Genomic DNA, 16916 nt, shown 5'->3' with positions numbered 1-16916 from the left:
ATGTATAAGGTTCATTAAGTAATTGATTTCATTCGGAGTTTAAACATGTACTGCTGGGAAACACTTTATGGATGGTGGTGGAAAACCTAGATGTGTCCAACATAATGGCTGATATTAGATATTAACTGTATATGACTACATGTTCTGTTTCTACAGCAACCTTGTCCTCCCTACTACTAAAATGAAACCACTGGGAGCTCAAACCTATGTCCATAGGTTTGCACCCATAGGTGCTTCTTCTCTTCCACTGTTTGTATTCTTTGTCCTTAGTTTTCCATGTAGCCCTTCCTATTTGCTTTGTAGCCTGCTTGTTTAACAGAGAAGCGTGTTCATTTTTTTCATCATGAAATGTTTCATTTATATATGCCAGCTTGTGTGTTAGAGGGTGGAATATGTTCATAAGACACACAGTATTTTAGCATAGTTCTTTATTAAGAGACATCTTACAAAATAACAAAGACGACAATAATCTCACAAGAACATTGAACACCGAGTAGAGTAGGGAGAAAATTAAAGCCCATGAAGAGACACCTCCCATAAACCCTACCCACTTCCAAAAACATAGAGACAGAGACAATTTACATGCATATTTAGTCTGGGTATCCTCCCGGATTCCCCGCTCTCGGAAATTATGGCTTTTATATCTCAGCATGGCAAAAGGGTTTAGACGCCACAAGACGCAGGAAAGGTCCACCCCCATGCCAGGGTGAGGGGCGGAGTCTATTGCCCGGATAAACATCCGTAAACATTTAGCGGGATACAAGACACCAGACACACGCACACAAGGGGAACCAAATTAAACATACACCCTCCCATTTATAACCCCTTTTCTCTCTATTCATATATATATATATGATTATATAATTTATTTTCCTCTTTAGCATGCTTACATTCTAAAATAGAAAGACAATTTAAACATAAAACCTACTCCTATAAGTAGTAAAATTTATAATATTCTATACCCCTCACTGCCAAAATTTGTAAAAACTATAATATGCTTTGGCAGGAAATATTTGATGCACAATCTCCTCTCTTTTCCACCAAAGTACAGTCAAACGACCCTTTTGTTTTAGTTTTGGCATATTTAACAAATAGCTCCACTGCTCTGGCTATAAAATAAATTATTATTTAAGAACAGGTGTTGTATATGGGGCAGGGAATCCTGTTTATACACTAGGAAAAAACCTAGTTATTCTTGGACACAACAGCCATGGTGTTTGGAGGGGCAGTGAACAGTTTAAATATATGATTAAGGTTCTGCATGGTTACACTGATGCTCACACCTCTTTCTCCTCCCCTGGTGCTATGTACAAAGAGCCTATTGAATATTATATACAGATTTTCAAACTCAACTCCCACTTACCAGTCAGCTAGGCACACACAAACGTTTTAGATTGATCTGTTTATAAAGCATAAGCAAGGTGCCCTGTGGCATTTTGCTGCTTTATATTTTCTGTGCATTATGTGGTCTGTCTGTTTAGTGTGTGTGTATGTATGACTGGGTAAAATCAGAACTGACCCAGTGCTTGCACTCAAGCAGTTATGTCCTTCTGTGTAAGCAGAAGAGGAGTCTTGGCTCACTCAACAGTTTCTGTGAGTTTCGGCCATCTCAATGCCAAGGTCAGCGTATAAGAAAAAAACAATTCCTCATGTAGGTGAAACCATTATCAAGTGTATAGGTGAAATTGTATTCTTATCTTACATCTTGTTCTGTAGTACACTATATAGTGATTGCCTTCCTACTATGAAACACATTTTATGTTTGTTTGTATGCTGCCAAAATATTCAAATATATATAATGCCTTATCCATACATTTGCAACCATTGGCTAACAAATATATAGATAACATAATTTTCTTTGTAAAGTGCACTACTTAATGTGTAGCAAAATGTTGTGTAGCAGGTTCAAATTAATTCACTTGTTGTCCAACAGGGTCACCTTTTATATACAGCTTTCTACTAACTTACATAAATACTACAAAAATACATATTGCTTCATATAACTGTATTTTCTATAACCTTACTATATATATATATATATATATATATATATATATATATATATATATATATATATATATATATATATAAATATATATATATATGTTTGTTCCCTTTAATTTCCCTCCTTACAAGTATAAAGCATAATTTTCTTTTTGTTGCTATATTTGGCTTATTGTTTCTTACAACCAATATTAGCCTATAGATGTGTGCGTAGCCTTACGCCAAATTCTAGCCATGTTGCTCCTACCATTATTCTTAAGGTGCTCTATAAACTGTCCATTTAGTTTAAATGGATTGAAATGTACAAATATATAATGACCGAGTACCAAAGTAAAAAATGTCCTGACTATAATACTGTTCCACCTCTCCCGAGCACCAGTCAATATTGAATACTCCATGTGGCCTACAAAACAGACAGATCCACGTGGAAAATAGCATGTTGCACCTTTGAGTACCAGGCACATCTCCCTGTTCCCTGTGGAACCTGACTTTGTAAGTATTTCAGATATAAAAGGCAAAATAATCCCCCCAAATAGAATTTGTAGTGGGTGTGGTATTTATTTAGGTAAGTTAGTTTCCCCCACCACCCAAACATAAAAAAGTTGAATTAAATTATTAAGTTTATATTTGATATTTGATTTAAAACATCATGAACAATGAGCAATGGTTTGAATGAACCTGTCACAGGTTTGTTTTTTAATCAAATTAACCAAATATATAGATCTGCTGTCCCTGATTACACTGGCTTTGTAAAAAAAGGAACCAATTTGAGCTATTTTGACTTAATGTCTATTTCACCTAGATGAAGTACTGCACCCAATTCCCTGCCATCCACTGCTGCAAAGGAATCCATGTAAGTCTAAGCGCTCTAAATCATGCATTCTCTCTATTATACAGACAGATCACACGGATAATAAAGAGTCTCAGCCAAACATTCAAAAAGATGAATCAAGCAATACCGTAACAATAATACAACACAGAAAGCAATTGTTCTGATACTGAATGTACGATGGGTATATTATGGGGGAAGCATCCCTGATGATTACTCACACAGATTAACAATGCATGCTGTGCTACCCTTTACTGTATTATGACTACATACAATTAATTTTTTACCCCTTTGACAAATATTACAAAAGCTAGCATTAACTTTTCATACGGCTTTCTGTCTGCAAATACATATTACCGAAATCTGCTTTATCTGCATGTAATAAGTCTGCCTCCCTCCTAACAATACATTCTCCCAACAACTTTAACTCTGATGGAAAGACACTCTAACTATGTAAGCCACTCTTTATTACCCACTTACACAGTCAACCCTACTTCCATATAAACTTGTACCAGGACATCAATAAGACGGGGCTCTAAAGTAGGCGCATATGCCCAATCCTTGGCTGTGCATCGTATCACATGCATGGAAGACAAAAGATTTTGACGTTTTTGAATGCACCCAAATGGATTCTGCAATTTAGTATAGCTGGAAATGACCACACAAGAAAAATCTAGAAATGACTTGAGGGGATATTTACACTATATGGACAAAAGTATTGGGACGCCTAACAATTACACCAACAGGGACTTTTATTACATTGCATCGTTGGAAGCATAGCATTATCCAAAATGTCTTGATATGCTGAAGGGCACATACCAATGCTATGCTTCCAACTTTGTGGGAACAGTTTGGGGAAGGCCCTTTTCTATTCCAACATGACTGGGCCCCAAAGCAAGGTCCATGAAGATATGGCTGGAGGAGTTTGGTGTGAAAGAACTTGACTGGCCCACACAGACCCCTGACCTCAACCCCATCAAACACTTTAGGGTTGAACTGGAAAGGAGATTACGAGCCAGGCCTTTTAATCCAACATTGGTGTCACAAATGCTCTACTTTATGAATGGGTAAAAATTCCCACTCTAAAATCTTTGTGGCAAGCCTTTCAATAAGAATGAAAGCAATTAAAGTCTATTGATTTGGGATGCAATGACACCAAAGTCCCTGTTGATAAAATGGTCAGGTGTCCCAGTACTTTTGTCCATATAGTCTATGTTCTAGGTCATCTAGCAGAAGCACAGACCAACCAACTAGGACAGGTCAATCTGGTTAAAACATTATTTTGTAATTTTAAAGAATATGCAATAATATACTAGGTAAAGAAATATACTCTGGTTAGCAAATTATGGACCAATCCACTGACCTTAATATTTTAATATAACTTTTTTGAAAGTAAAATTTTCATTTTTCAATTTCATTTACATGATTAGTTATTTTCTCCATGGCTGGATGTTGAAACTTTATATATATATATATATATATATATATATATATATATATATATATATATAACCTCTTGCATTATGAAGTTAAATATAAAATATTTAGAAACTGTCAAATTGAACAACTTAATTAAAAAAAGTAAAGTAAAACAACATAAGTGTCTCAAAGCTGAAACATTTTCAAAAACCTGTGAACCATTGTGTGAACAATTCTAGGAACTATACCTAGATAATACAAGCATATAAATATGAGACAATTCAACAAAACTATCACTCGCACCTAGAAGTTCCAGTGAACCACATTGTTCTTCTTTGAGACAAAACAATGGCTGTATTTTAAGAATTTCTGGCAATTTTAGTGGAGTGTGTTTAAAAGCCAGTTTTCTTTGGAAGACATGAAAAAGTCTAGAACACCCAGAATTTGAAACAGTATAAAAATGTTTCCTGTCCTAAAACACATGAAATCCCCAAGTGTTCTGGGTATACAGTCCTCTAAAATCTCACCACCCTCAGTCTAGATTCAAACTCCAGTTTAGTTGCCTTGGGGTAGAGATCCCCAAATGGTAACCCACCACCTAAACTGTGGATTAAGCCACGTCTAAACAGGGTCACCAAGCTTCATGATTGCTTTATTGCCACTGGTGCCCCTGAGATGTGCTCCTTAAGTCCTAACTGTACTGTGGTTGGTAGAGCTGGGGGTGAGTAGAAGGTGCTTTTAGCTCTGAGTCTGCACAGCAGAATGTGAGGGTACAGGGTTAGGGATGGGGGAATGGTGTATGTGAAAGGCTTCTTATTTCTTGCTGCCAAGAGCGAGGTCCACCTCTTCTTCAGGTTTCAGAGGGTGCCACTGTGCAATTGGGCGCCTTGGGTTCGCCAACATGTCTGACCAGTGCCGGAGCTCAGTTCCTGTGGCACTGCATCCCACGAAGATCTTCCCAATTGCCTCATTTTTACCCAATTTATCGTAATCCAAGACAGTGATTACAACTTGCACTTTCTGTAGAACAAAAACATGTTTTATACGGTACTGTTTACATGAATACCTTACCTACTAGCTCCTAGTACTCTACACAGTTGTGATTTAGCTAGTTCATTATAACATATGCTGAGTTATGTTAATATAAGTAGACTGCAGTTAATACAGAGTAATACATGCGTTTCTCAAAAACACACAACCTAACCAGAATTAAAACAAGAAAAACTCCATGTTATAACATTAACTTAAAAGCTGCCTTGGTATAAGAGGTCACTTCACCTTCTCCCTAAATTACATCAGTATAAATCAAAAGCCTTGCTTAAAAAATGATAAATGGAATATTCAGAATTCCATATAAGATATGACTTGCGGATAGCAGAGTTAGATATTGATCAATACAAAAGGATGATATGATGTATGTTGAGATGCAAGTCTAAACATTTCATAAAAAAACAACTGTGTGTGTAAAGCAAGGATTGGCAAAGCACAACTTTTATAGTGGCTGGTAGCAGAGTCAGCGTATTTCTATATCAGCATGTGTAAGATTGGACCTTTGTTTAAATTTTATTATTTTTACCACTATTTGTTTCTGATTTTGTTAATGCTGTGACAGTGTAAACCCCAGGGAGATGCTTAGTGTGGCATTTGGGTACAGGTGCTATCCAGATCGTAAATATGGGTCCCTGGGGTGGAGCAATTGGAGAGCAGGCAAATGCTCCGTTCCCCCATTCTGTGGAAAATCCATGCCGGTTTTCCCAGGAGGCTAGAAGTCTGCAGGATCCGGTCCAGGATTCCTATGGGGCCGGCATCAGGCACAGGTGCTGGGCATTAAAAACCCCTGGAGCCTGATAATCAGAGAGACTGTTGGGGGAAGAAGAAGTTCCCTGCGCTCCCAGGGCAAGGAGAGGCCCTGAACAAGAAGACCATCCCTGAATCAAGTGAGGCAATACCTGCCTGGACATTTTGTCTGCTGTCTGGGGGAGGTTGTCCAGAGCCTGGGGTAGCTGGGTCTGACTGGGAGGTTGAGTCAGTGGGTGATTAGGCTGGTCAGTCTGGACCAGCATAGTTTAGTTAGAGGGGGCTCCAATTGGGAGCTAGGTTTTCTTTTTATGATTTGTTTTTTTGGGGTTTGAGTTAAAATAAAGTGCTGTTTTGTTCAAAGCTGGTGTGCCCGACTCTGATTGCCCTAGAGGACTGTGCTTAGGACCCCTAAATGTGACATGTATGGCCCTCATGCTACAGGGTTTGTCACATTGCACTTATGTTATCTCAGTGCCCCTCACATATACCGTATTGGCTCGAATATAGGCCGCACTTTTTTAAAGACTTAAAGTTGGGGTGCGGCCTATATTCGGGGTCTAGCGCCCGACTGCATGTCCTGGGTGCCGGGCAGGGTTAGGATACAGATCCCCCGCAGCGGTGCAGGGGACCTGCATCCTACTCCCCGATACGCTTAGACAGCCTCCCTTTCCACGGGGGGGGGGTACCGGCACGGGAGGTTGTCTAAGCGCATCGTGCGGATGGTCACCGGCTGCGGAGGTTGTTTACCCGCATCGCCGCAGCCGGTGACCGTCCGCACGATGCGTTTTACCTCTGCCCCCAAGACTTACCAGAGGAGACTCCCGGGTGTCTTGCGGGGCCGGCGGGGGACATCTACGCAATACGCGTATACAATTTGTGTATGCGTATTGCGTAGATGTCCCCCGCCGGCCCCGCAAGACACCCGGGAGTCTCCTCTGGTAAGTCGGGGGGGCAGAGTGGCAGCATATCTCGGGGGGGAGGACGAGGACAGTGGCAGCATATCTCGAGGGGGGAGGAGGACACTGGCAGCATATCTCGGGGGGGGGAGAGACAGAGTGGCAGCATATCTCGGGTGGGGAGACAGAGTGGCAGCATGTTTTTTTCTTAAAAAAAGCACCAAACTTTTAGGGTGCGGCCTATATACGGGGGCGGCCTATATCCGAGCCAATACGGTAATAACACAGAGGCTGATAGACTAGCAGTGAGATGATGGACAATATTTTTTTCAGACTATTTATGTAGCTCCGTATCAGAAGAATGCAAGAGTTTACTTTTGTCCTTTCTATTGATCTACACAGGGATACAACGATGTAAACTTCAGGTTCTGTAATGGGTAGAACCAAAATAAAAGTAATGATGTTTTCTTTGTCCACGGTGTCATTTTTTATTAGGTATGCTTGAAAATACATGTATTGAAATGAATGCCTTTTATGCTTAAGGTTATGCGCTCCTCGTGTTTGTATTTTTTGTGCTATGCATATTTGCAGGTTCTGATCAAACCTTAGGGTTGAGTAGCTCTTTCTGCCACACAGGTGCCTCATTAATGGTGTCCAGAGAGGGCTTTAAATAGCTCAAGAGTCTCTTTTGGGTTAAAATCTAATGCAATCCAATTGATTCAGCTACTTGGTAAGCAATATAGCCATGAAAAATTAGATAGGACTCGCCAAACTTGGCCATATATGGCCATATAGTGTGACGAAATCCCCAATATTCACTGGGTATGCACTGAACTCTTGCTTTGTTTTATAAAACAAGGAATGCTAATAGAATTGTGGGTGCAGAGTATTAAAATAAGGTGTTAATAAAGAGACATATTTCAGTGGATTGCGTACCTGGATCTGCTCAAATGGAATCTCAAAGCTGAATGACTCGTTGAAGTATGGATTCAGAGTCTTCTTTTTCACAGTTGTTTTCTTCTTCTTCAGGCGCTTTCCATTTTGCATTAGATGAATCTTTACATAAGGGTCTTAGTGAAATATATAGAGAGAGAGCAGTCAACAAGGCTATAAGTAAAACATGTTTAATGTCCTTGGAGTAGACCTTACATATAGAACTCCATTCTATGGACTGTATGCATCAATTTGAAAAAGTAGCTCCATATCTTCTTGTTATACATCAGGGGGCGTGATAAGGTAGGTGCAAGACATGTTTATGTAACCCACAGAAAGTGAGAGCTGCAGTGAAGACAGGGCTCAGTGCTGTGTTGTTAGCATGGGTGCATTTTACTATACTGTGTTAGAGTTAGTGTATAGTTTTAGCACGAGCATGTGTGTCTATGTGTTTGTATTTGGTGTTAGCGTGTAGTGGTGTGAGGGGGAGATGTGTAAGTGTATGGTGTTAGAGTGAGTTTACATGCTAGTATGTGCATGTGTTTTCGTTACGTGGGGATATTGCACTCAGGAGCCACTAACCCTAGACTCACCCCTATTATAATGCATGATTATTCAGTGATATTTTTTATGCTATGTTCTTTCTAGTTTTAAATTTATTGTGCTCCAACAACTGCTTCTCCTGTTATCTTTCATCAATGATTTTTAAAACATTTTTTGGAAAATTCTGACAAGTGTATTTGTGCATGGATCAATACAATAAATGTCCACTGGGTGTCAGCACTATCCTGCTTGTTAGAAATGTTACACATCACACAAACATTACGTGTAGGCCACTCTCACACATCAGGTTGAGTTTGTACACAGATAAATCATGTATTGTTTATCTAAGCACAAGTAGGGCTTTTGTTATTGAGATTTTCTATATACATATTACAACATTCCCATTATACAAGCGCCATTACAGTAGCTCTGTCAGCACACAGCCAGTAAATTCTGTTATTAGACAGCCTAACCTCCTGTGTATCAGCAGGGAGATTTTCCCACAAATGCAATAACTGTAGGATACACTACATCAATAACAATATAGAGTAAAAGAAAAATGTCATATACAGTTACCTAAAGTGTACTGCATTAGATAAGTCGTATTAACACTCAGCAGAACTGATAATCAGAATATGTCCATAAAGCAGTGTCCTAAAGTTGTCTAAATAAAATGGGTCATGTCATAAAATGAGTCGCAATGATGTACCTTAAGATAAGATCTAAAACAATACATACGTAAATTAATGTAAGCTGAGTTAATGTCAATTACCTATACACTTTTTTGTAGTAAAGTGTGTCTCTCCTTACCTGATAAACCTCCAACATCCATCTTTTTTAGATTCTTGGCTTCCAGGATGCAGACAGTCAGTTTTCCAGCAGTAGGAACATAACGCAGTGAGATGCAGATATCACCTAGTTTTTCGGGCTAAATTAAAGTAATAAAAAAGGAAGTTAACACGATCATCTATCATTGTTATGATTTACACACCTTTGTCCTCCTGGTAGTGTTTTATGATTTACACACCGTAATCTCAAATCACAATTGGCATTAACCTCACTTTTCTTTTCCCACCTCCAATTCAATTATGATTTTGCAATTGACATGCACCATTATGACTCCCACTGGTTTCTACTTTTGTAAATTCAAAAGAAAAAAGTAATCTGTCAACCCTAAACCTCACGCTCACTGACCCCTAATATAAAACTTTATTTTCTTGCCCACTACTGCCATTGATTTTTGGAAATCGGACTCATTCATTCATCAGACTCATTCCTTTCCTTTTGTTTTTCATTTATGTCCTTTGTGATGCATAAGTTAAACTGGATACTTATGATTTCAAACATTCAATTGTAAACTAGCCTCACTTTCCAGAGTGACAACTGTCACCTTCCAGTATGACCGTGCATGGTTCTATCTATCTCTCTCATACTAACCTCCTCTTTCTCTGCACTTTGCAAATCTCTCCACTCCTCAATCGGCTGTCCAAGATCAACTGTATTCATAGGAACCTTCACCTCCCCGATGATGTCATGCTTGGAAAATCTGTCAAAGTCATAAATGGACATACAGAGGGTCTTTCCCCCAAGCTCCTGATATGGAATCTAAAGTGAAAGATCATAAAAAATGTTGTTGTGGTTTGTTAATTTGTTTATTACACCAACCATTTTTCTTAAGACCTCAACTGCACATATGAAAAATAATTGTACTGGGGATGACACATCTCAAATTTCTTTAAATATTAAAATAGATGAAGTTTACAATGTCCTGTAACTCTGCTCCGACTAAATTGACTATTTCATTAATACTTAATTGGAAATAAATACTTCCAGATGCAAAACATAAACTAATCCCTTATTTATATTTGGAGAATTCCCATTTTAAATATTTCCCCATAGTTAAACTTGTAGTTAAATACTACATTTCAGTGCCAGCAGATTCTGTAGTACGTGCTCTCCTTTATTAATCTTATCTACATTAACATGCTGGTTAAGGATTATGATACTTCAACATGAGTTTCAGACGCAGAAATAGGCAAGGGTACTCTGGTATCAGGAAATTAACTCTGGAATTCTTGCTGATGGCATCATGATGTTCATGATGTCATCAGACCATGGAGTTTCTGCCCACTGGTCATTTTCCTGGTCTCAGAATATAATTTAAGATCTATTCCCCTCTAGACCATCAGATACATATTTCTATTAGTTCTAGGTTATCAAGATTTATGTATATATTTTTTCTTAAGGCTCTTACTTACATTAATACACATTTTAATCTACCCTGTCCCCTGACAGTTGGTAGTTAGGAGGTAGATACTATTATTAGAGAATTATTGATTCCATTGACTATTGAAGTTAATTAATATATGAAGCATTTTTCCCTTTAATACAAAGGTGGGGTTATACTTTATTTTTTTAGGTATATTAATATATAGATAATTATATAAATGTACGGAAGTTTGTTGAAATAACTGGAAATAACCAGGAAGCAGTGTTAAGAAAACTTAATAATTCACCATGAAAACTTAACCTTGAAAGTAAATGTCTCATTGAAAATAGGGTTGAGTGTCTTGCGATGCACTTTAGTTTCAAACTTCTTTTTCTTGTCTGGCAGGAAGAAGATCTTGACATAGGGGTCTGAAGTTCCTCCGATGTCCAATGCAGGCAATTCTGTAGCCTGGATAACTCCGACTTGGATCTGTCATTATTTGGATAATAAACATGAGGGCCAGGAATGGAAAGGAATAAAAAGGATGGCAAGAGAGAGGAAAATAGTAAGCAAAAGAGAAAGGGATTTGGAGATGGACACTACAGAGGCGGTCTAAGAATAAAGGGGATGGTTGGTTTCTAGCACCTGGTTACTTTGAAAGTCATAGTCCAGTGAAAATTGTAACTTCCCAAGCTTTTCCTCTTCCTTTTCCTCGTCCTCCTTGTCCTCTCCCTCTGTTAACCCAGTTTCTGCATCATCATCATCATCCTGCAATTCTGTAACAAAGGACAAACATTGTACATCTAGATTGTATAGAGATATTTCTCATCTTCTAGTTCTTTAGACTCTTTTATTTGTAGATATGTAACAATTTTTAGATTTAGAATAATGTAGGCAAGCTTAAAAGAAAACAGATGACAAAACAGGTGCTGTGGGGAGACAATAGAGGGGGTGAGGGGACATATTACTAGGGACTGGGGGGTTATGATACATGCTTGAGGGAAAAGAGATCTTGTATATGACATTCTATCTAACAGAGGGCTGTGGGAACAAAATATGACCGATATTATAGTTACCATGTTTGATTATAGCATACCGAATACCACCTAACTTCCTACTGGGGAGCAGAGCTTGTGAGGGAAAGTCCCATTCAAACTGGCACTGCTACTGCGCATGGGCACAATTTTGCACATGAGCAGGATGCATTCCCTGGTGTTCCAGACACTGGGGAATGAAAATGGGACCGCAAGATTGTGGTCCTGAGTCCCAGTGTCTACAGAGCTCTACCGCAGGACAGAGGTAGGTCTCAGTGGGACAGTGAAATCAAATGTCATAAGTTGGGAGGCATGCTACTGTAGATTTTGAATCTAACAGACCTTGTTTGACATCTTAAGAACATTCTAACAATCATAGTAAGCTAACAAATTTGAACATTTAATGCATGTCTCTTGTAAACAACATTATCTTTCCCAACATTCATAGATTCCTCTGATTCCTGGTTCTTGTTCCCGACTAGAATATAGCATTATATAAATGTGTCTCTATTACAGATTCAGTAGTATGTATATCGGCACATTTTCAATGTAACATATAAAAAGAATAAGAACTTACCATACCAGAAAAAACACATAATCAGGACGCACGTTCAGCAAACAGACATCACGCAGCAGGCAAATAAGAAATTTAAATAGGAAAAGTTTAATTTTTTTAAATATTATGTAGGTGACTGACTATGTATGAGTATCTTGTTTTCGTGAAAAATGCATACAAGACTTCTGTCAGAGCTACTGAACATGAATGTCTCCCTTTCTTCTCCGTCGAGCACCTCTGTGTCCCTATCTCCTTGCCATGCATCTCTGCTTTTTCTCTTGTATTTTCTTGTTATTCTGTCTTCTTTCTTCGTCCCTTTCTCCATGGACATGGTGAGCACACCCTCTCTTCCATTCCTCCAATTGGGGGAGAGGGTGTGTTTGGAAGCTCCGCCCTTTTGCAGAAGTTCCATGAGGCCATGTCGACGGGGAATCGGGCGAAGGAAGAAGACACATGTAGTAGCGGATGAAAAAAGAAGACAGAAGAACAAGAAGAAGTGGAGCTGTATGGCTAGGAGACAGGGACACTAACGCTGGGAAGTTAGGGAGACATTCAGAGAAAGTAAATGAGTGTGAGAGAACATGAATGAGAGTGTAAGAGAGATTAGGTGAGAGTGTTAAAGAGCGTAGAGTAAAAGAGTGAAAGAACAAATGTCAAATATAAATTCAGGGCTCTTGGCTTTGGTGGTCCCTCCACGCTTTCAAAGATTCCCACATATTGAAGAAATTGGCAAATTTGTCTCAGTAAAGTAATTAAAATTTGTACAAATTCCAAATGCACAATTGTAATATATATACTTTGTCCCCACATTCCACTTATCATCCCCCTCTTTCCCAATGCTTTTGTGCACCTGGAATCACTACTGTTGCTTCTTTTTACAGTCTGTTGTAAATGTATGCATGTTGGTTGATACTGTGTTGCATCACAGTACAGTACACACAAATCTATGATTGATTTAGGTGTACAGTTTCTGTTTTCAGAGTATACACATACTATACCTGTACTTACTTGGTTAAGCTTTTGATTTATCTGCTGTGCACTTTGTTAAGGTACACTCTGTATACGATATATGCACACACTATATGGACAAAAGTATTGGGAGACTCCTCTTCAAACCCATTGTCACAGGTGTATAAAATCAAGCACCTAGCCTTGCAGTCTGCATTCACAAACATTTGTGAAAAAAAATGGGTCATTCTAAAGAGTTCAGTGAATTCAAGTGTGGTACTGTGATAGTATGCCACCTTTGCGATAAGTCAGTTTGTGAAATTTCATTATGCTAGATATTCCAAGGTCAAATGTAAGAAATTCAGCCCCGTAGCAGAAGATTCCGTAAAGTCACAGAGCGGGGTCACCAAGTGCTGAGGCGCATGGTGCGTAAAAGTCGACAACGCTCTGCTGATTCCATAGCTGAAGAGTTTCAAACTTCCACTGACATTAAGATCAGCACAAAAACCGTGTGGTGGGAACTTCATGGCCGAGAGGCTGCATGCAAGCCTTGCATCACTAGTTCAATGCAGGCGTTGGATGGTGTGATTTAAAGCATGCTGCCTTTAGAGCAGTGGAAACATGTTCTGTGGAGTGACGAACCACGCTTCTCTATTGGCAGTCTGGGTTTGGCAGATGCCAGGAGAACTTTGCCTGTCTGACTCCACTGTGCCAACTGTAAAGTTTGGTGGAGGAGGGATAATGGTATGGGGCTGTTTCTCAGGGGTTGGGCTAGGCCCCTTACTTCCAGTGAAGGGAAATCTCAATGCTTCAAGACATTTTGGATAATGCTATGATTTAAACTGTGTGGGAACAGTTTGGGGAAGGCCCCATACAAAGCACAAGAGCCCTGACCTTAACCCATGGAATACCTTTCGGATGAACCAGAACAGTGATTGCGAGCCCGTCCTTCTCGTCCTGACCTCACAAATGATGAATGGGTGAAAACTTCTTCCCAGAAGTTTGGAAGCAGTTACAAATGTAAAGGGGGGGGGGACAACTACATATTATTGTCTATATATTTAGAATGCAATGTCATAAAAGTCCCTGTTAGTGTAATGATCAGGTGTCCCAATACATTTGTCCATATAGTCTGTTATATATATATATATATATTGTTCAGTTTTAGAATAAACTCAATCAACACCATGATACTATTTGATATGTTCACTGCCACTTAGATGCATGAGTACAGAAAGACTCCTGAAACAATGGGCCTTCAAATGTTTTAGCATGGATCTCCCTCCACAACTGCTGGGTTTGGACGTTTTAGAAATTATTACCTGACCTCCAGATCCTTTTAAATCCTTCATGTTGAGCACATTTTTCCCTTTACCTTTTTCTTTTTTACCTTTCTTCTTTTTACAGCAACATTTTTTACATATACAGAAGCAGCAAGTGATGAGCAACAGTCCACCCACCACTGCTATTGCTATGAGGGCCCATGGAGGCACTGTGAAGAAGAGACAACAGAAAATCGTAATGAGTAATATTCCTTATAGTGTTGTATCTGAAAAAGTATACAAAACACAGGTAGAACTTGAAGTGTACAAATACATTTTATATCAAAATTACTCACATGGGATCTTGCTGATCTGATTCATAAGCTCCTGTTGAATTTTTTTGAAGGCATCAGCAGCCTTATCCCCAGCTCCAGCAACAGCTGTGGAATTGTCATGTGATGTAATTGGTGGCTGAGTAGTGTTCCGCACAGTGGGTGCAGATTCATGTTTGCGACCGGGCCAGATCATGATGGCTGGAAAAAAAAAAAAAAAAAAAAAGAATGTATCTGGACCATATTCATATACATATATATATATAAATTAGATGATTCCATTTTTTCATTCATGGTATACAACACGACTCGCTGTATAAAATAAAATTCTATACCAAAATTGGAGGACTCATCAAGTTGAAAGCACTTCTACCCAGGGCCAGCCCAAGGCAAAATGCCGCCCCCCCATCTACCTTTCCTCTCCCTCCGTCCCTATTATCTACCCTTACCCCCCTTGTACTTACCTGTCAGTAGTCCTGTGGCGAGTCTCCCTGTGTGGTCTCGGTGCCGGCTTGTAATGCTGAGCGCCGGAAATGAGGTAATCTTCCGGCACTCAGCATTACAAGCCGGCACCGAGACCGAACATGGAGACTCGCCGCAGAGGAGAAAGAGAGGGGCGCCAAGCGGGTACTGACAGCTTGGTAAGCGAAAACCACTCGGCGCCCCTCTCTCTCTCTTTAAAAAAAAAAAGTGACAACCCTTCAAAAGTGCCGCCTGGAGCGGTTGCCCCACTCGGCTCCATTGTCGGGCCGGCCCTGCTTCTACCCCAGGTGCCGTTTATACTGTTGAGTGCTGCTGAACCACCACCCCTGCAGAAGAAAACACCAACACGCACTTGTTTGTGTATATCCACCATGCTCCTTTATTGCAGTATAACAGCAAGTTGGTATGCAAACATTTCAGGGCGGTGGCTACAGCCTGCAAACGATTGCTTACCTGGTTGATATACACAAACGTATAGAACATATGGTGTTTGTGTTACTATTTTCTTCTGTATCAATAAAATACAATCCCTCTTAGCTCTCCATATTAGCTTTTCTCCACTTACCCTTTATATACCCTCCCCTTTACTTGCTGATTTTCCATCACTCCTATGTAAAGCATTCTTGCTTGGAATGTCCTAAAAATTTGCTTTGAGTAAAGGGTCAATATGTAAACGTTATGATATTTATGTTAACAACATTAAAGCCCTTTAACTTAAAAAGTATCATTCAGGATTAGGAAATAAACTGCTTTAATTTAGCCCTACAATATTCATTTTCAATGTGTTTCTCTGGTTCCAATTTTCTATCTAGCCTACCCTAGCAGCTTGAGTGACTGTGGATAAAACAAATAAAATTACACCTTTTGATAAGAAATCAAACCTTTTAATAACATATGAAAAGTACTTAGAAGTTAGCGGCACCTTAACTATGTTATAGAGATAAACTGGAGGGTATGGTTTTTGAGGATTTGGTGTGATTTTTCCATGTAAGAAGACTTTTGTTTTTAAAGGCATGCTCCTACCATCATATGTACTTTAATGTACATGATTGTTGAAAGGTCCCTTTTAATTGCCATGGTGTTCACTTTGAAAATGGATGGGAAAATATTGGGGGCATACTACTGGGGTGGGTGTAGAATATTATCCCCCTAAAAAGAGATCACAAATAATGTGGTGTCTGCATAGGCTGTGAGATTTCCCGTGAAATCAGGCTGTCAGCAGGAGCCAGTGTCAATGTGCTCGTAGTGAGTGCTGGTACACTTACAGCAATTGAACCCCCATAATACCGGTAGTTACAAAATTTAAATCAACAAATAAATAATGAAAAAATAGATCCAGTTGACATGCCTGCAAGGAGCTAAAGTAAATCATAGCCCTACCACTTTCCCCAAACCGTTTTTTTTTTTTAAATAAAGGAAAAAAAACCTGCGTAATATGGAACTGTTTTGGCCCTAATAAAAGAAAAACAGAACCTACATGAGTGGCACCTATGATCTGACAGCTAATACATCTTTGTTATATGTATGAATGTTTTTTATTAAAAAAAAAAACAGGAAAAGAACTACCTAAATATCCTCTGCCTTGAAAATCATTAGTTGGTGTGTAGTCACTGGTGTAACTACAGGGCCACAGCTGCGACGGGGGTCCGGTGTGACAGCTGCGACCCC

General features: G+C 39.3%; 1 protein-coding gene across 1 annotated transcript in view; it reads right to left on the bottom strand.

The window, feature by feature from the left end:
• Nucleotides 1-5065: 5065 nt before the first annotated feature.
• LOC149276993 (synaptotagmin-2-like) overlaps nucleotides 5066-16916 on the bottom strand; it is a 32637-nt gene continuing 20786 nt past the window's right edge. The window contains exons 4-11 of the mRNA XM_089503198.1: nucleotides 14790-14966; nucleotides 14494-14663; nucleotides 11279-11401; nucleotides 10955-11122; nucleotides 9862-10029; nucleotides 9235-9352; nucleotides 7885-8018; nucleotides 5066-5272 (exon numbers count right to left, since the gene is read on the bottom strand). Of these exons, the coding sequence (XP_089359324.1) occupies nucleotides 5066-5272; nucleotides 7885-8018; nucleotides 9235-9352; nucleotides 9862-10029; nucleotides 10955-11122; nucleotides 11279-11401; nucleotides 14494-14663; nucleotides 14790-14966 (1265 nt within the window). The remainder of the gene's footprint in view (nucleotides 5273-7884; nucleotides 8019-9234; nucleotides 9353-9861; nucleotides 10030-10954; nucleotides 11123-11278; nucleotides 11402-14493; nucleotides 14664-14789; nucleotides 14967-16916) is intronic.

This window comes from Sceloporus occidentalis, unplaced genomic scaffold (assembly GCF_023333645.1).
Source record: "Sceloporus occidentalis isolate IW3139 unplaced genomic scaffold, rSceOcc1.0.p SCAF_222, whole genome shotgun sequence".
NCBI classification, from domain to species: Eukaryota; Metazoa; Chordata; class Lepidosauria; order Squamata; family Phrynosomatidae; genus Sceloporus; species Sceloporus occidentalis.
This window is presented reverse-complemented; position numbering and strand designations above follow the sequence as displayed.